At 32.7% G+C, this 18,932-nt stretch overlaps 3 protein-coding genes across 3 annotated transcripts; 1 reads left to right on the top strand and 2 right to left on the bottom strand.

Moving 5' to 3' along the window:
• The first annotated feature begins 3,583 nt into the window (after positions 1-3,583).
• Positions 3,584-5,050, top strand: LOC112744254 (photosystem I reaction center subunit XI, chloroplastic). Its single transcript, XM_025793819.2, has 2 exons — positions 3,584-4,041; positions 4,420-5,050. The coding sequence occupies exons 1-2, from the start codon at positions 3,889-3,891 to the stop codon at positions 4,909-4,911; spliced, it is 645 nt and encodes a 214-aa protein (XP_025649604.1). The 5' UTR covers positions 3,584-3,888; the 3' UTR covers positions 4,912-5,050.
• On the bottom strand, positions 4,418-7,609 carry LOC112744253 (CRIB domain-containing protein RIC4). The gene is made up of 3 exons (XM_072215484.1): positions 7,276-7,609; positions 6,691-6,840; positions 4,418-5,812 (listed from the first exon to the last, which is right to left on the bottom strand). The coding sequence occupies exons 1-3, from the start codon at positions 7,406-7,408 to the stop codon at positions 5,478-5,480; spliced, it is 618 nt and encodes a 205-aa protein (XP_072071585.1). The 5' UTR covers positions 7,409-7,609; the 3' UTR covers positions 4,418-5,477.
• A 4,426-nt stretch (positions 7,610-12,035) lies between these two features.
• Positions 12,036-18,485, bottom strand: LOC112743240 (pentatricopeptide repeat-containing protein At5g04780, mitochondrial). The gene is made up of 10 exons (XM_025792459.3): positions 17,952-18,485; positions 17,792-17,857; positions 17,507-17,629; positions 17,061-17,159; positions 16,830-16,902; positions 16,309-16,397; positions 15,950-16,033; positions 15,807-15,866; positions 15,513-15,698; positions 12,036-14,520 (listed from the first exon to the last, which is right to left on the bottom strand). The coding sequence occupies exons 1-10, from the start codon at positions 18,042-18,044 to the stop codon at positions 12,241-12,243; spliced, it is 3,153 nt and encodes a 1,050-aa protein (XP_025648244.1). The 5' UTR covers positions 18,045-18,485; the 3' UTR covers positions 12,036-12,240.
• Positions 18,486-18,932: the final 447 nt, after the last annotated feature.

Below are 18,932 nucleotides of genomic sequence, written 5' to 3'. Positions count from 1 at the left end.
AGCAACAATAGGGTTTTCGGGCAGCTCCATCGTTGGTTTCCAACAACTCTAACGGCAACATCCATGGCGGCAGGGACTATGGCAATTGCGAAAGCCAGAAGCAGGGGCAAAACAGAGCAGTATAGAGCAAGAGCAAGGGCAAGAGCAAGAGTAGCGGCAACGGCATGGCGGTTCGGCGCTGATGGAAGCTCGGCGGTGACGCAGCAGAGGCTCCCTCCTCCACTGGCTCTCGCGCGGTTCACAGCGACGGTTCATAGCCCCAGCGACGGTGACTATGATGCGACGAGCAACTTCTTCCCCGTGGTGTCTGGCTCCCTTCGTGCGGACCCACAGCGGTTTCCCTCAGCGGCGGTAGCGGCGGATCTGGCGGCGGTTCAGACGAGGACGGCGCCGAAGATCTCCCTCTCACACATCTCTCTTCTCGGTGACAGAATAGCTCCCTCGCACTTGCTTTCTCTCCTTCCTTGACGGCGGTTCATGGACAGATTGGTGGCAAGCTAGACGCGGCGAGATGGCGACGCGGCGGAATACGAGCGGCGGCAGTGGCGGGACCCAGTGGCGCCGGCGCAACCTTCCTCTTCTCTTCCCTCATTTCTCTCTTTCTTTCCGTTATCCCTTTCCTCTTTTTTTTTTTTCTTTTTTCCACGAATTGCTGCTGAGTTTGGGAAAAGAAGAGGGACTTTGGTGGCTGAAGGAGGTAATGCGGCTAGGGTTAGGAAAATTGGGGTTAGGGTGATATTTTGGGGATTTAGGGTTTTTGGTAAAAATTAGGTATAAGGATAATTTGATAATTTTAAATAAAATTGGAATATAAAGTATTAATATTTGAAAAACTAATTTAATCTCTAAAATTACTTTAAAGTATTATTTGTGGTATAAAAATACTAATTGATTCTCAATAAATTACTCTAATTAAAGATACATGGTAATATAATTAATTTTCTTTATCTTAAACTTTAAGTATTAAATGATATAAATACAATTCATTTAAAATCGAATTATATAAAATTCTTATTCTTTTACAACTGTTACGCTATATAATCTAAATATAGAAAATTATTCAATATCTATAAAATTAAGTAAAATTTCTAATTAATTATCAAAACCTGATTTAATTAGCTTTAATAAAATAATTTCTGGAAATAAAATTTCTAATGAATGAACGAATTGAAATTAATTTATAATAAGATTTATTCAAAAATTCTGGGTCTTACATGTAACAGCCCAGACCACCCGAAACTCTCCACACTCACTCGTCAAAATGCGTCATGCTAGGGAGAGGTATCCACACCCTTATAAGGCATGCTTCGTTCCCCTCTCCAACCGATGTGGGCCTTACAATCCACCCCCTAAGGGAGCCCAGCGCCCTCGCTGGCACATCGATCCGGATTCTGGCTCTGATACCATCTGTAACAGCCCAGACCACCCGCTAGCACGATATTGTCTGCTTTGGCACATAAGGCCTCACGGTTTTGCCTTTGACGATAGGGATGATGGCCGAAGCCCCCCACACTCAGTCGTCAAAACGCGTCATGCTAGGGAGAGGTATCCATACCCTTATAAGGCATGCTTCGTTCCCCTCCCCAACCGATGTGGGCCTTACAGTTTAACCTCACCGTTATAATACACTCGCAAATTTGCAATATTTTCCATAACTGCAACCTCACTTAATCCAACTTTTTGGACACACCTAACTGCCAAAAAAACTCAGAACTACAGTATATGTAAAAGAAAGAAGAATACAATGAGTAAAAATGGAGTGAGGCAAGCTGAATGAGAATCTTGTTTCGTATTTATAGGCCGAACTCTTGGTTAAAATATTTTTTTTAAAACAAAACGCAACATACGTTTTTAATATTTCGAAAAAAAAAAAGCTGACAGCCCATAAAACACAACCTGTGTTTTGGCTATTCTATGAAAAAAACTGACACATAAAAGTAACACGTAAGATGCGTTTTGTTACTTCAAAAAAAAAATTTTATTGTCCACAGCAAAAACGTAAGCTACGACTGAACTTAAAAAAAATTTAAAAACCTTTAAAAAAAAACGCAAGCTGCGTTTGTCTATATCTTTTAACAAAAAAATAATGAAAAGGAAAATAAAACGTAACCTACGTTTTGATTAATCTCCATAGCAGTGAAAATTTTGGACATGCATCCATTTTATTGCACGGCTCCAATACCAAATTCATAATAAAAAAAATGAGCCCAATTTTACACATCTTGAATATAATGACTCAAACTACATTAAACATTGCCAATGAGTTATAGCTCACACGGCATTGTACTCATATAATTAATTAAATATTCGATTTAAAAATATAATTTTTTAAAATAATAAAAAATTAATAATTTCATTTGGATCGATATAAAAAATAAAAATAAATATTTTGTTATTATTATTAATACGTATACGATCTAAAAATTTTTGAAATAAATAAAAAACTAAAAAAACAATTTATATCTTATATATCCCTACCATATATTCCTACTATAATTAATTACAACCACACATTAAACTAATGACAAAACTAATCAAACTGTAATAATTTATTCAAATTTCTTAAATTATTTTTCCTAACATAATCTATTTTATCTTCAATTTTCAATTCTCAATCCTTTACCTAAAAATTTTTTTTCTTTATTCTACATATTGAATAATACACATTTTTTTTGTCACTTTTCTCATGGCATAAGCATAATAAAGGATTGTTAATTTTAAATTTTTGATACAATTTTAGAACTCTTTACCCATTTTTTCCCATATATATTACATCAAATACACATATTCCCAAATGTAAACATAAAAAAAAAAAATACTATCTAACCAGGTTTTCGTATATTCGTTAGTCTAAAACCTAAACATAAAAAAAACTTTATTCAAATTTAGAATAAACTATTAAAAATATCTTTAAATGATCAAATGACCGATAAAATTATTTTTAAATTTATTAACGATAAAAATATTTTTAAAATATGATAAAAAAAATAAAAAATATCAATTTCTTTATAAATGACAAGTGGATTTTGTATTTAACAAATTATTTATATATTTGATTCAATATTTTTAAAAATATTAAATAATTATTTAGAATTTGCATGCAAAAAAACCAAAATTTAATTTTTATATTTTTTTTGTTTTTTAAAAGATATTTTTGACCATTAACCAAAAAATCACGAAATAATTTTAACTCAATGTAAAATCACCAAATTTCAATGATATAAATATTTTACTTTTATAATCATATTACAAAAAATTTGTATTAAAATTCGACCTCTAATATTTTTTTTTGAGAATATATATTTGACCCTCGAATACTTTTGCTGCATTTTAAAATATTTTTATCATTAGCAAAATTGGTGAATACCCTCTTTTACCAATTTAATGATTCAGAAGTATCTTTTATGGTTTACTGATTTATTCTCCAAATTAAGGATTTCAATCCTCTAAATTTTAAGTTTTACTTTAGAAAGTAAAGTTTGATCTCTCACTCTTAAACTTTAGAGTTTTTTTTTGTTTTTTTCCTTTTGGTCTGGAACTTTGGAGTTTGTATTGCCATGTGTTGATGGGTTGAATGGGAAAGAAGAGCCTGTATACAAAGGGGTCAACCCCAACCCAAAGAGCCCATTAGGAAACCAAGATATCAACTGAAAAAATAACAAAATAAAAAAAAAAGTAAAAAAATAAAAAATGAAAAGAAAGTTGGGGTTTGGATAAGGGATAAGGTTTTGATATGCATATCAACCAATGAGGTGTGAGAGGCTTCAACAGCCACAACTTTGATCTCATGCATTGATAGATAGCTATGGAAGTACTTAGCCAAATCCTGTCACTCACTTTGTGTAGTAGCAACTCTCTCTTTCTTTGTTGGATCTCTAAGAAGCAAACATGGCAGCTTCTTCTCCAATGGTTAGCCAGCTCAAGTCAAGCTTCACTAGGCCTCTTGTCACTCCTAAGGGCTTTGCTGGCTCTTCTCCATTGAAGTTCTCTCCTTCTAGAAGACATTTCACCTTCTCTGTTAAGGCCATTCAATCTGAGAAGGTACATTTTCCATGCTATTTATGCTTACTATTATATAGTTTATCAAATTAATGTGTTACTTATGCATATATATAGTTTAGTGTTTTCTATCATTAATTGTCTCATGAAGTGTTTCAATCATGTAGATGAATTGCACATTCAATTTTTAAAGTATATTTTTGTAAGTAGGGTCAAGAAATGGGTTTAGGGTTATAATTATGATGTAAGCATATGAAAAAATTCAAAGTAAATTACATAATTCTATCTTCTCTTTTGAGCTTAGATAATATTGCAAATGATGTATTTCTTTAAGAAAATTTTAGGACAGTCTTATACTAATTGTTAAACCACTAATCATTGGTGTTTTGATAATTATTGCAATGTGCACTTCAATTGCAGCCAACATATCAAGTGATTCAACCAATTAATGGTGACCCTTTCATTGGAAGCCTTGAAACCCCAATCACATCAAGCCCATTGATTGCATGGTACCTCTCCAACCTCCCAGCATATAGAACAGCAGTTAACCCACTATTAAGGGGAGTTGAAGTGGGCTTGGCCCATGGCTTCCTCCTAGTAGGCCCATTTGTAAAGGCCGGGCCTTTAAGGAACACTCCCTATGCCGGTGGTGCCGGCTCCCTCGCCGCCGCCGGACTTGTTGTGATCCTAAGCATTTGCCTCACAATCTATGGAGTTGCATCCTTCAATGAAGGGCAGCCGTCGACCGCGCCATCTTTGACCCTAACCGGCCGCAAGAAGGAGCCCGATCAGCTCCAAACAGCGGACGGTTGGGCCAAGTTCACCGGTGGATTCTTCTTCGGAGGAATCTCCGGTGTTACTTGGGCCTACTTCCTTCTCTATGTTTTGGACCTGCCTTACTACTTCAAGTGAAGAAACTTAGAAATTTTAATTTCTTTGGTTTATCTACTAAATATTCAATCTCAATGAATTGTACCAAGGAATGATATAATGATTTCTAGTGTTGAATTGAGATGGATGTGTATATGAATGACTCTCACTTTTGTTACAATGCTAAATTCCCCCTCTTGTTCTCTCATCTTAATTTAATTTGTGGATAACAAAATTGATGAGCAAAGAGTAGCATAGTATTTAATTATAACATGCATCTATAGTTAAATGGTTAATCCCAATTAGAAAACAATAATTAGTTCCTATGGATTTGGTAAAGTCCTACTCTTTCCATTAGACTTATTCTAAAATCTTCCTAAAAAAAATTATAGGCATTATATATGTGCTAGGAATAGTTACAAACTGAGACATATATATCACCTTGGTTTATGCATTTACATACAAATACAATCATGACCAACATAATAGTAAATGCAACTCACTATAAAATATATATATATTTCCACAACAATCAAATCTTGCTTGCATATATATAATAGCAAGGAGCTATTTCTTCATGTATCATATACATGAAATGCAAAGTTATATTAATTAGAAGAAGAAGAAGACTTCATTGGAGAACATGATGGAGGCTCAAGTTTAGGGTCCAAACTAGGAACCTCATCATATTGTTGTAGCAAAGATTGATGAGCAGAGAGGGTGAGAAGCTCATGGGGTATTAGATGATCCCATCCTTTAATGGAGTCAACAGAAGAAGAAGAAGATGAAGATGATGGTGGTGCATTTGTTGGTGCTATTGTTGTTGTTGTTGTGATTCCATCCAAACCAATGTGTGTAACATGTTGTACATCTGTTGGGCACCCTATTTCCATGTCCATGTCTAGTTCTTCAAAATCATCCTCCTCATCATCATCTTTCTCCACTATAAAATAATTAAACCACATCATAATTATGCTTCATGGTTAATTTGTTTATAGAAATTATGGCCAAAGGAATGATTTATCCTCCTAAATTATTTTTAATTAGAAAAATGATTATTCGGTTAGGAATTAGGGGGGTAAATAAATTTTTTTAAACAAGAAAATCTATTAGTTTTGGAAATTGGATTGAACGGTCGGTTTGATCAGGTTATTTGAAACCAACTACTAAATTAATTCAGTTTACAATTTTGGACAAAAATTGGTTGTCATTAAATCATTCAAAAATAGAAAAATCGGTCAAAATAATAAAATACAAAAAATTATTTTAAAAAATATATTATATATATAAATATACGAAAAAATGACAAATAGATTCTTGACTTTTTGATCTGCAGACATTTAAGTCTTGGAGTATTTGAAAATACATTTAAGTCACTGACATTTTCAAAACCTAGAGATATTGATTCCTCATCTTCACTTGGTTCCGTCAGACTGAACAAAAAAATCAAACATGACTCCCTTTGTACATAGATGCACACGTGAAAAAATTTTTAAAATTGAACAAATTAGACTTAAGGATCGATATATCCAGATTTTAAAAAAGTCGAGAACTTAAATGTTTGCGGACCAAAAAGTTATGAATCGATCTGTCCTTTTATTTTATTATATCTCATTTAATTTTAAATTTCTAACTCTATGGATTGAATCACAGATTAGTTTTTAAGAATCTTAGAAAAATCAAATTTTCAAGTACTCATGTGAAAACCGTTTATTTATATTCAATATAAAAAGTATTAAGACAAGTGGTAAGTAATATTTTCTTAACAATATGTTTAGTTTGAACCTAAAAATCATATAATCCTAACACAACTAGACTCACCAAATAGTTGAGAGATGTTCTTGAAACCCTTGACCAACCTATTAAAGCCGGTGGATATGTTAGGCTTGGGAACATTGTCAAGTAATCTCATAGGGTTCTTCACGTTTTCACCAGTGGAAGCATCTGAATCTTCAGGACCTTTAGATCCTTCTAAACTTATCACATAATTAACGAAAAGAAAAAAAAATCAGATACAAATGAAGCATTTGAAATATAATTACATATTATAAACTCATTCATTAAGTACTCAAAACTCAGAGAATGGAGATCTGATCTTATTATATCATGCCGCAAAGCATGATCAACACATAAACATAGACAACCAATAATTTAGTGTACATTTAGTTTGTGTTTTTATTTTTATTTTTTTTAAGATTTTGCAAAGAAAAAAGAAAAACAATAAAAATAATAAAATTTTATTTTATATTTTCACTTCTTATTTTTTTTATTTTCTATAAAATTTTAAAAATAAAAATTACTAAAAATAAAAACACAAATTAACCCACCCAAATTCTGTTGTTTTTACAACTCATCACAAAAATAAGAAAATTATGAAAGATAATAAAAAAATAATGAGAGAGAGACTTATTGGATCAATTGAAGTATTGGAAAGTGATTTTGATCTTCTTGGTTGTGGAAGACCAACAGCAACACTAGCCTCAGAGATACAACCAGCAGAGAAGGGAAGAATCACAAGCCTCTCCATTCTTTGTCTCATTTTCTATGAGCAAACAAAGATGCAAGTACCATGAACTAAGATTTGACAAGTATAATATATAGTCATAGGCTATAGCAAAAGTTGTTGCTAAATGTTATTATATATTAATCATAATCATATGCTACACATAACATAATCAAGAAGCACTCATTTTCCTTACCCTTAAATTGAATTTGTTATGAAGCATGTTATTATTATTACGTATGGAAAGTCAAGCTAGCTACATAGATAAATAAAATATATTTAATTAATATAATTTAATGTCCGTTTGGTAGGTGAAAGGGACATATACACACACATATAATAACATATAGTTAGGGGGTATGTATGTTTGAGGTGTTTAGCTACAAAAATTGCAATGTACTATTACTTTACATTATTACGAACAATGTTACACCGGCAGCAAATATTATTATTTTTTATCTGTATTTGATTAATAATAATTTATATATATATTTATAGAAATTTTTTACACACAAAAAATATATAATTTACACTTATATTTATTAGTATTTATACACATAAATCAATATAATTTATACATATCATATTTTTAATTTACATATATAAATTAATAAAATTTATTTATTAAAAACAATTTACTGTTTATACTAGTTAAACAATGACAAAAAATATTAAAAATTCGTGATCCTAAAAATTTCTCTATTATTATATCATAATATCAAAATCTATCAATTTCACTTTATGTGTCTCTAACGAATTTGACATCATTTCACATTGGAAAAAAAAATTGGTTGAGTAGTGAGTGGCTAAACAAAACCAATTACTAAGAACGAGGATCAGATCACATACTACTTTTCTTTCGCTTACCTGTCTTCTACAATAATTCATCAACAATTTTCTTTTCTTTTCTTTTTAAAATGTTTCATTTTTATGTTTTATTTAGTAGGTCTATATTATAGTATACGTTTAGTGTTTTTTTTTTTTTCCCTTTTACTTTTTTGAAATATTTGTTGTTTTGTTTACTTGTTTTGGACTCGAAGTGGAAGTAGTGGAAGTGAAGCGACCTATTTGGAATGAATCTCCTCCACCACCTCATGGAGATTGAGACCAAAATCTGATATTTCTTGAATCCAAAGAAGAAAAGGCATCATTGATTGTAGGAATAGAAAATGCGTTTGTTGAAGGCAGAAGGTTAAGTTATCTAATTTCACTTACTAAATCTGATGTATGCTGATTAACAGAAGCTTAGCATGTTAATAAAGTTTACATAGTTATGTTCTTACTCTTTCTTTCTTTCTTTTCTTTTTTTGACCTTATTAATCTCTCTATATTTAAAAAAAGTGATGACTGAAAAACATTGAACTCATCATAGGAATTTATCAATTTACATTATTAGATTCTCAAGATTAAAGCTTAATGAAACAAAATGTTAGATGATGATAGTGATTGTGAAAGAACAGATAACTAACTTTTAATTAGCCAATATTAATTAATTTTAGAGTTTAAATTCATAATGTAAAAATTAGGATTTAAAATTTATGATCTAGACTTTAAAATTTAAGATGAATAAAATAATTTTAAAAAAATTAGTTACATAACATTACTTATAGGGATTATCTATTCTATAAGTATGTCATCACTTAATATATCCTACCAATAAAAATTGAACACGTGAAAAATTATTTTTAGAATAAAATATTATTTTTGTTCTAAACGTTTGGAGTAAGTCTCATATTTAAATGGTCTTATTTAAGCCTCTAACGTTTTAAAATCGTCTCAATGTTGTCCTGTCGTTAGATCTCTGTTAACAAAATGGACGGTGGGACAAAATTGAAACGATTTTAAAACATTATAGACTTAAATAGGACAAAAACGTTGGGAATAAAAATGAAACATTACTTTTTAAAAAAATTACCAAATCAAGTAAAATAAAAGTAAATTTTAATGGAATGAATTGCATTATACAAATTTAAGATTTTTACTCGTCATAAAATACATGTAGAATGACTAGTAGTATTTTAATTAAATTAAACATTAAAGAATTTTAATTAAACCTTATTTCTAACTTTTAAATGAATTTTATTTTTTTTTTGCTTCAATAATTTCAGTTATTTTACGACAAATAATTATTTTTTACTTAGAATGAAAGTAATATGATTAAAAATTTAAAAAAAATATTTAAAATGAAAGTAATGTGATTAAGAATAATTTATTTAGATGCAATTAAAAAAATAATTGAATAATTATCTACCATAAAAGATTGATATTATTGAAGGATAAAATTAAAATTTATTTAAAATTAAAAATAAAGTTTAAGTAAATTAAATATTAAAGAAATTTGGTATATCAGAGACAAAAAAAAATATAATTTATACTTCATTGTATATGTATTATATTTTTTTTTACAAATTTATGTGCTAATCATTCTACAAATATTTAATAATGAGTAAAAATCTTTAAGAGTAAAATTTTTAAAAAATAAATTTACTTAAAATGAAAGCAATGTGATTAAGAGTAATTTATTTAGATGTGATAAAAAAATAATTGAATAACTATGTATAAAAAAGAAATTATTATTATTATTAAAAGATAAAATTAAAATTTATTTCAAAGTTAAAATAAAATTTATTTAAATTAAATATTAAAGAAGTTCAATATATTAAAGACAAAAAGATATAATTTATACTTTATTATATATGTATCCTAGTTATTTTTTCTTTTTTCGAAAGTTTATCTATTAGTCATTCTACAAGTATTTTATGATGTGTAAAAAATCTTGAATTCGTAATGCAATTTATTCGGTTAAAATTTACTTTCATTTTACTTGATTTAGTAATTTTTTAAAAAAGTAATGTTTCATTTTCGTTTCCAATGTTTTCGTCCTATTTAAGTCCCTAATGTTTCAAAATCGTCTCAATTTTGTCCCACCGTCAATTCTGTTAACAGATCCAGCGGCAGGACAACATTGAGACGGTTTTAAAACGTTAGAGACTTAAATAAGACGATTTAAACGTTAGAGACAACTTTGAGATTTACCCTAAATTTTGGAGACAAAAACGATACTTTACTCTTGTTATTATTGTTATTTTATTAAACAAATGATTTCTATTGCAAAATTAAACTAATTCTCAAATTGAAATCATAAACTAGCATTTTGCAATGTTTCCATCCTAAATGGTTTCATCATCATTTTACATTATAAATTCGGCACCTTGTTCCAAGTTTTAAAGCACTCTCCCAAACCATTATTATTTCCTTTAATTATAAATTTACAAGTCTAACAAATACATACTCATAATATATTAATATCATGGTATATGGATAGCAACTGTTCCTTAATGTTAATAAAACACTCAAAATAATAAATGGCATAATCTTTTGTCTTTATCCTAACTAACAATATTGTTCACCTAGCCTATGCATGATTGGTGTAAAACCGATAAAGAACTAAACATTGTGTAGATTAAACCTTGAGAATCAACTATTCCAATAAAGAGAGCAGGACTAGAAGCATCAAATGATTCTTAATACGTGTCTTATTTTTTTTAAACCAAGCTGAGTTAGTTTAGTAGTTAGCTCACTGATCTAATTAAGTAAGTATCGAAAGTTTGAATCATTCCTTGCGCGTGCATGCAGTAAGTTATTGACCAACGACAAAACCTTTAAAAAGAGGTCAAGTTTGTGACGAATTAATCTTTAGCCTGCAGAACACACAGGTACCGAAGAATACAAAAATATATATATAAATTTAACATTATATGCACTTTATTAATAAATTGTGATTATGACGATGTAATTTATTAATGTAAGAGTGAATATGGTCTTTCTTTTTCAATTTGCTGTTATACATAAAGGTGAAATCACTAATTTTACTCTTCACGATTCACGAAAGAAATTTCAAATAATGCTTCGTACAACATTTTCAATTGCTTTCCATTCAGTCATGCCGAATTTAACAATTGTTTTCCTCTTTTATACCTTCCACCACCCTGTTCTGAAACAATGCAATACAATAGTGTTGTAAGATTTTTTCTATTGTTAAAAATTTGAAGATACAGGACCTGGTGCCAGAATGCATATAAACAAAGAACTTTGCCAGAGTTTCTTTGGCGTATATGATCATAACCTTCTGCAAAGCATCAAAATGGTTAGGTGAGCACTGTTCTGGAATATAGTTTGCAGAAATATGAGACAGCACAGGATTTTTTACTTTCAGTCAAGATGCTTATTAGGGGTTGATTCTTGGTTGGGATTTTTATAAACCATAACTAAGATATGTGTCGTATCAAACCAGAATGGATTGTTGGAAGGGTAAGTGAAGAAGAGTTCTGTTAATTTTAGTCACTATTTTTTTATTATTAGAAATTGCTTAGAGAAGACATCATATCATGCTACCATTACAAAGGATGTGATTGTTAACTTGTCATGAGTTGAAAATTTGGCCACCTTATATTTTGATTTTTTATCAAGACATAGTTGGAGGCATAAGACATGTTTTAGACAAGTAGCATTGGGTGTTAGTGTTTGTAATGTGCTTGACATGTAGACTCGACAATTCAGGAAAGTGTCCGTGCTTTCTAGATCACAAACGATATCTAGATTGAAATTATTGGTCAGCCTAACATGTACTTTAATAAATTAAAACAGAATAGAATAGAAGATATAAACCAGAAATTGAAACTAACCTGAAACCAGTACTAGAACAAGAATTTGCTGTCAATTTTTGCTACTGCTACAGCCTACAAGGCTCGGATGGACTGGTGTCTGGTGAGTTAAGATTTACATGCTAAAGAATGAAAAGTGGTTTCAGAAATATTCTATATAGACTAGGTAATTATGTATAATATAATTTTGGCTTTTGTCAATTGTCACCAATAATCTCCACAAGAGCAATGGCCATGCCTAAAATGATGGAACCTATGAATGTCTCTGACGATTATTTCTCGTTCTAGAAGCTGAGAAGCATACTTGATGAACTTATGGCAATCGGTACAAATGCGGAGGTTCTTCATAATTCGAATCGGCATCTTAGGAGCAGTGTTAATGATGCCAAAGACAACTGCAAGTTTTTCACTATGATGACCAATAAGTACTTCCCCTTGTTCTTCTTCTACATCCTGCATGACAAGATTGGCATCAAGGGAATAGCCGATTTCCTTCAACCTTCCAATTAAATTGTCAAGATATGAATATATCTCCTTGTCTTGTGGATGAGACCTATCTCCCATGACAAAGGTGTGGATCTGATCCCTTAGCTGAATCCAAGATTGACCTGGCTGCTTCTTGACACCTCTTTGATGCATTAAACTCCTTAGCTTTGCTGCCTCGTCCCATCGATGATTTGAAGAACACATATTTGATAGCAGAACATAGGCTCCTGGATCAGATGGTGCAAGTTGAAGTAGGATATCAGAAACCCTTTTCCCCATCTCAAAATTTTTGTGAAGCCGGCATGACGATAAAAGGGATTTCCATACAGAAGTCAAGTGGGAGATGCCATTTTCAAAGATAAAGTTCTTTGCCTCGATTAAGCGACCTGCTCGACCATAAAGATCAACCATGGAAGTGCAATGTTCAACTCCAAGATTGTAGTGATAAATATCTTTCATCATTCTAAAGTACTTACAGCCTTCTTCAAGCAGCCCTACATGGCTGCATGCATTTAAAACCCCTAAAAATGTAACCTCATTTGGTAAAATACCCTGTTTCAACATTTCATCAAAAAGACTGATTGCCTGCCTCCCCTGACTGTGTAGCGCACAGCTAGATATCATTGAAGTCCATAAGACAACATTCGGTTCTAAGATTTGTCTGAAAATCTTCCAGGAATCATCCAAGCTACCGGATTTAGAATACATATCAATTAAGGATGAACCAACATAAGCATCAATTCTGTGCCCAATTTTCTGAATGTAAGCATGCGTCTGCTGACCGAATTCCAAGATTCCAGCGCTGGCACAAGCTGAAATAATGGTTGTGACGGTCCGAATTTCCACTACAACCAGTTCCCGGACCATTGACTTGAAAGATTTTAAAGCATCTTCATACTTGCCATTCCAAACGTAACCAGAAACCATCGAACTCCATGAAATCATTTCTGAATTTGATTCCTCAGTTCCAGCATTCCCTATTCTTAGAGAATTCAGAGGTATATCTCTGAGAACTATAGATGCCTTATCCGTTCTCCCACACTTGCAATACATTTCTACAAGTGAACTCCGCACAAAGCCATTACAATTAAAACCATATTTTAAGGCCTGCCCATGAAGTTGTTTTCCAATCTCCAAAAGTGACAATGAAGAAGTCAAAATAAGTGCTATGGATAGTGTGGCTGCAGTGAACTCCGTCCCATGTTCCACCATACAATAGAGCTGCTCCAATGCGCATGTTTCATAACCACATTGCATTAGCCCATCTATGATTGTATTCCAACTGACCACATCCTTGTAAGGCAAGTTATTGAACATCTCAAGAGACTTCTCTGCATCTCCCACTCGCAGATATGCGCCAATCATTATATTCCATGACACAACATCCCTCTCATTCATCAAATTGAAGAACCTCTCTGCATATCCAAAAGCCTTGCACTTCAAGTAAAGATCAAGGATAGAATTCTTCAGCACAACATCACCACCAACCCCATTCCTCAGAATCCAACCATGAATCTCCTTACCCAGTGAGAGATTGTTCTCCGCTGAGCAACACTTGGATACACTAGACAATGTATAGTGATTCGGGGAAGCATCCTTTTCCTGCATTTCCCTGAAAAGGTCAAAGGCCGCCACTGAGGAGCCAGTTCTAGCAAAACCAGATATAAGGATGGTCCAAGTGTGAGTGTCTCTGTGGGGAATTTCATCGAACAGCTTCTGGGCATAGTCCAATTTGTTGTGTTTAACATAGAGGGTCAGAAGATGGTTAACCAAGTTTATAGTTTGAAGGGCACCTTTCTTGATGAAGCTTGCATGAAAAGCACCTATGGGTTTCCGTGATGCCGATTTTGGGGCATAGGATATGGTGGAGTGAAGTAGTTTTGAGCATGAATAGCGCCAAGGGGTGTGAATTGGGGTGGTGGCATTGAGAAAATTGGTCACTGAAATTTGAGAGACATGGTATTTCCAAGAACGATAACCCATGCATATAATATCATTCTACATAAGCGTTGTACTACAAAAGAATTTGGGTCATTAGAGTTTAAGTTACAATATTCTAGAGATCTTTTGTATAGTTTACAACTTTACATGAATGTAGGCATGTTGCTAAAGATGGAAAACTAATGACCCCGATCCATCTATAATTCAAGAATCAAATCTTACATTGGTTATGTAGATAGTTTATTGCATGCACTTATTTCTGTATAGATTTTATCATAACTGAATACAACAACTTCATTTTGCAGTTATTCAAGATTGTTGTACATATATTACTAATCTGATATGATTTTGATTTATGTGTGGAAAGGGGTAAAAAGAAGATAATGCTTTATTAATTCATCTTTTCTACATGCATGCGTCAGTATATATTTCTTTTAGATGTTATAGCGTAATACTATTAATTGGAATCTTGGATAAGCATTTGCATCATTTTGTTATGAATTATCGTATAATTAAAACAAAATGACGTTCAAAATAACTCTTCACACCAAAAAAAAAAAACTGTTCTTGGTTAAATTTTGCGCAAATAAAAATGTAGATACAATTAAGTCTACGCCCATTGCTGGGCAGTACTACGTCATTAACTCATCATAACACCGTTGAGATGAAGTTGGTCCATACTCTATACAACTTGGGAACCTATTATACACAGCAGTTTCTAGCCGATTTATGTTCACATAATATTTACAATATACGTCAATCTGACAAACCCATTAAACCAAGATTAATTCACAACAGTGGACCAATCATGATATGCGAACCAACAAATTTTATGATATTAAAACAAAATATTTTACAAAAAAGAATTGACATACAAAATCTCCTGTTTCACTTCGTATAGAGCTTTCCTTACAGCTAAGTACAATAGAATACTATAACAAGGGTAATCACTTCGACGTTATGTAAAAAGAGGTGGGACAACATTTCACTGATTTCAGGGGAAAACTAGAAACTATTAAGAATGACAATTAATCTACAGTTGTTAATCATAGTGGAGGGTAGAAGTATGAAGACAAGGAAAAGCCGAGGAAGAGAAAGCCACCGACCATGGCTACCGTGCGTTGGGAGATCTTAGAAGCCAGCATGCTTCCTCCCACCACTGCCAGTGAAGTGCAGATTGTGTGCCCTATTGTTGCCCCCATTGCTACTCCCACTGCATTTTTGTGAGTTGCCAGCTGCACAAACAAATTCAGAATGTGAAAAATCAGAGTCATGTGCACCAAATAGTACAAAAATATACAGGAGACAAAAATTGAACAAAAGAAGAAATTCTAGTTTCTTACTGCAATTGTTGCAATCTGGCTACGATCACCCCACTCAGCAAGAAATGTTAAAATGAATGACTGCAATAAAAAAAATGGAAAAAAAAGTTAGAGATGAGAATATTGTCTTCTAATCAAGCATGTGATCCAAAAGTTGCACTTGCCTCCAGAAATATTGGTGTACAGAATCTTGAAAAGATCCGCCGAAATGAACTTTTCCCTTGTCCACTTTCAAGCTTTTCTTCAACCTAGTACACAAACAAATTCTTAGCAATTACCAAAATTTAAACCATACAGGGTTTTATCTTTTAAATTTTTCTGAACCATAACACACTTAAATACATCAACTGTACAAGAGTCTGCATCAATATGCCTACAGGTAATCAATACAGCTCCTTCCAAAATGACCAGATGGAAGAAAAACAGGAAAACTACAATATTTCGTGCAAAACTTAGGCACTTGGAGCAACAGTTTTTCCAGGTCTATAACTTAAAAAGCATTTTACTAGTGTCAAAAACATACTTCTTCCATTTCTTTCTTCTGTGAAGATTTTGAATCTGATGATCTCCAAGCAATATACAGCAATCGCAACCCAAAGAAAGCATATAGAACTGCACATGATAAAAAACATAGGCTCACCATCATCTTATGTCACAAACACGTTAACTTGTAGACAAATATTGGAGCATAAGTAAAAATGAGAACGTGAATGTAATTTTTTAAGCAAGTAATTCAATAAGGTATACATGGCAATAAAAAAGACACGCAATTGGTTATGTAACTAATAATTTTGGTTTGTTAAACCACATTAAATTCTGGTGATGTTAGTAACATTAGTAGTTTCCAACTTTCTATTTATTGGAATTTTCATGGGTTTCATCTCATACAACCTAATCACACAATAGCCTTGTCTCCATGAACAAAAGACATAACTAAATATGCAGCAAATGAAACAGACACGAATACATGATGACCTAATCAGAAATTGCAAATTACAACATAAAAAATTGCAGTGCCAGCAGCATCTAAGACAGAAAATTTACCTGTTGCAGCACTATTTGTATGCTTCCTCGAAATTAAATTTGGCACAATCCTGCCAAGTCCAGTGGAGAGTACCTGATTGACACACACCATAACTTAAATCCTAATAACAATGATAAAATGTTAGAGCGCTCAAAGTAGTGCTCTAAGCTAGCCGAAGCCACATTAGCAATACCATACACAAAGCACTCCATGATATTAAAATCTAAAATGTAACTGAAGTTTGCACCTACCGTCATTACAACCAGGGCAGTTAGCGCACCAGACAACACAATGGACTTTGGATGGCGCATAGCCATAAGAGCTGCTATTATAAATGTCTCATCTCCAATCTAGCAGCAAGAGAATCTTCAGTTAGAAGACATAACCCAAACCGTAAGACATACAACGTCTAACAAAACATTTATAACAACTAAATTGTTCCTCCTACTACAATGCGAACAAAGTTGAATCAACTGATATCCTATACAACCCACTAGATACAGGTAGCTCCTATAATTCACTGAACAGAAATGTACAACAAATCACATGAAAATTGCAACTGAACACACTAGTTCTCCAGCTTCCTATAGCAATCTTCTAATACAAAATGTAGCTAAGTAACTTTCGTTCCATCTCTATGAATCCAACTTGCTAGCTACGAACAAACATGAGCATGAACAGTTGTCGTTGTACTAACCTCGCTGACAATGATCATTGATAGACTGGCGAAAAATGCATCAAACACTCCAAGACCATCATCATCGAAGGTAATCGCACGGCCAGCATCCTTGGAATCACCGACAGCATCATTCTCCCAAAGCTGTCCACAAAAATCGCAACAGCTAAGTCACAAACATTCAATTGGAAAGACGAGCACTACATTCATAGTTGCTAGCTTCCGATTTTTTCTTTTCATTTTCCATCGCTAAATTCAATCAAGTAATGGAGTTTAGCTAAAAAAAAGAAACTCATGGATGCTTACTTTGCCGCGGCGACCGAGATCCACAGATCCACCGGAATCCTCCTTCCCGTTCTGAGCAAGAGTATCCTATCACGCACAAACACACAAAATCAAAGACGTTATAGGCGCCATTCATGCATGCAAATTCAAAAGAACCAGATAAAAACGGAGAGAGCTGAACCTGAGCGAAGGTCGGTGACAGGTGGAAGAAGAACAAGCAGAGGAGAACAGCGAGAGCGGTTGCTCGATTGCTGAAGCTGAAGCGCAGAGACATTGTTGGATCCGTGACCTCGACTGCGAAGGAAGAAGAAGAGCACGAAGCAGTGGCGGTGAGAAAATTCTGAGAGGAATTTCTCGGGAAAGTGAGGGATCTGAGAAAGTTGGATCTAGTAAGGGCGCGTTTGGATTGATTTTGAAGGTTAAGATTCCGATCTGAGAGATTAGATTAGATATTTAATTCGTTCCGGTTTTTACTAGTTGTGTTGCAAATGTGTGTGGCGTAAGAATGCGAGGGAGAGATCCGGCGAAGATCCAAGATCTCCGAATCCAAACGCGGCTTTGACCCCGTTACGCATTTATATACAGTGACGACGGTGGTTCATTTCTGGCTTACTAGCTTTTTTGCAAGGAACCGAGACACAACTCACAAGCCATATTGCACGAAGATGCAAAGTTGTGTTGTGTGTAATGATGGGATTGGAGTGCGAGGGTATTTATGTCATTTTAATGGGTGGAGACTGCTATAGTGCAATTAAATTCCATTCGGTTGAATTATATCATTGTGGTGGCTGGCAGCTGTGATTTCCACTTTTGCACTTTTGTGTTATTTGTTAAAATAAAAAATATTATTGTTCTTGTATAAAAAGGCCCCATACTCCCATCGCTTCAAGAGAAGATATTGTAGATGAGGCATATACCATAGTGCAGTTGTACTCTGATTTTTAACTTCTGTTTTGACTATTTTTTAGTAATTATAATAAATATATATATATATATATATATTAAAATTAGTTATTGATGTAAAATATATATTAAAATATAAAATATATTTTAAAAATAAATTAAATAATCTATATATAAATACATAATAACTAATTTTAGTATATAAATAAAATTTTTGTCTTTTGAATTATAAGTTGTAATGACTAAATTATAAGTATGA

Source organism: Arachis hypogaea, chromosome 14 (genome assembly GCF_003086295.3).
Source record: "Arachis hypogaea cultivar Tifrunner chromosome 14, arahy.Tifrunner.gnm2.J5K5, whole genome shotgun sequence".
NCBI classification, from domain to species: domain Eukaryota; kingdom Viridiplantae; phylum Streptophyta; class Magnoliopsida; order Fabales; family Fabaceae; genus Arachis; species Arachis hypogaea.
Note: the sequence above shows the minus strand (reverse complement) of the source record. Positions and strands in the feature narration are given on the sequence as shown.

What these genes read in the sequence shown, in the direction of transcription:
- LOC112744254 (XM_025793819.2), top strand. Translation starts at nt 3,889, where the DNA reads ATGGCAGCTTCTTCTCCAATGGTTAGCCAGCTCAAGTCAAGCTTCACT. An exon ending in AGGCCATTCAATCTGAGAAG is followed by an intron (nt 4,042 to 4,419) that starts GTACATTTTCCA and finishes CTTCAATTGCAG; the next exon opens with CCAACATATCAAGTGATTCA.
- LOC112744253 (XM_072215484.1), bottom strand. Translation starts at nt 7,408, where the DNA reads ATGAGACAAAGAATGGAGAGGCTTGTGATTCTTCCCTTCTCTGCTGGT. An exon ending in TACTTCAATTGATCCAATAA is followed by an intron (nt 6,841 to 7,275) that starts GTCTCTCTCTCA and finishes TGATAAGTTTAG; the next exon opens with AAGGATCTAAAGGTCCTGAA. An exon ending in GAACATCTCTCAACTATTTG is followed by an intron (nt 5,813 to 6,690) that starts GTGAGTCTAGTT and finishes ATTATTTTATAG; the next exon opens with TGGAGAAAGATGATGATGAG.
- LOC112743240 (XM_025792459.3), bottom strand. Translation starts at nt 18,044, where the DNA reads ATGTCTCTGCGCTTCAGCTTCAGCAATCGAGCAACCGCTCTCGCTGTT. An exon ending in CTGCCCTGGTTGTAATGACG is followed by an intron (nt 16,903 to 17,060) that starts GTAGGTGCAAAC and finishes TGTGTCAATCAG; the next exon opens with GTACTCTCCACTGGACTTGG. An exon ending in GCCAGATTGCAACAATTGCA is followed by an intron (nt 15,699 to 15,806) that starts GTAAGAAACTAG and finishes TTGTTTGTGCAG; the next exon opens with CTGGCAACTCACAAAAATGC.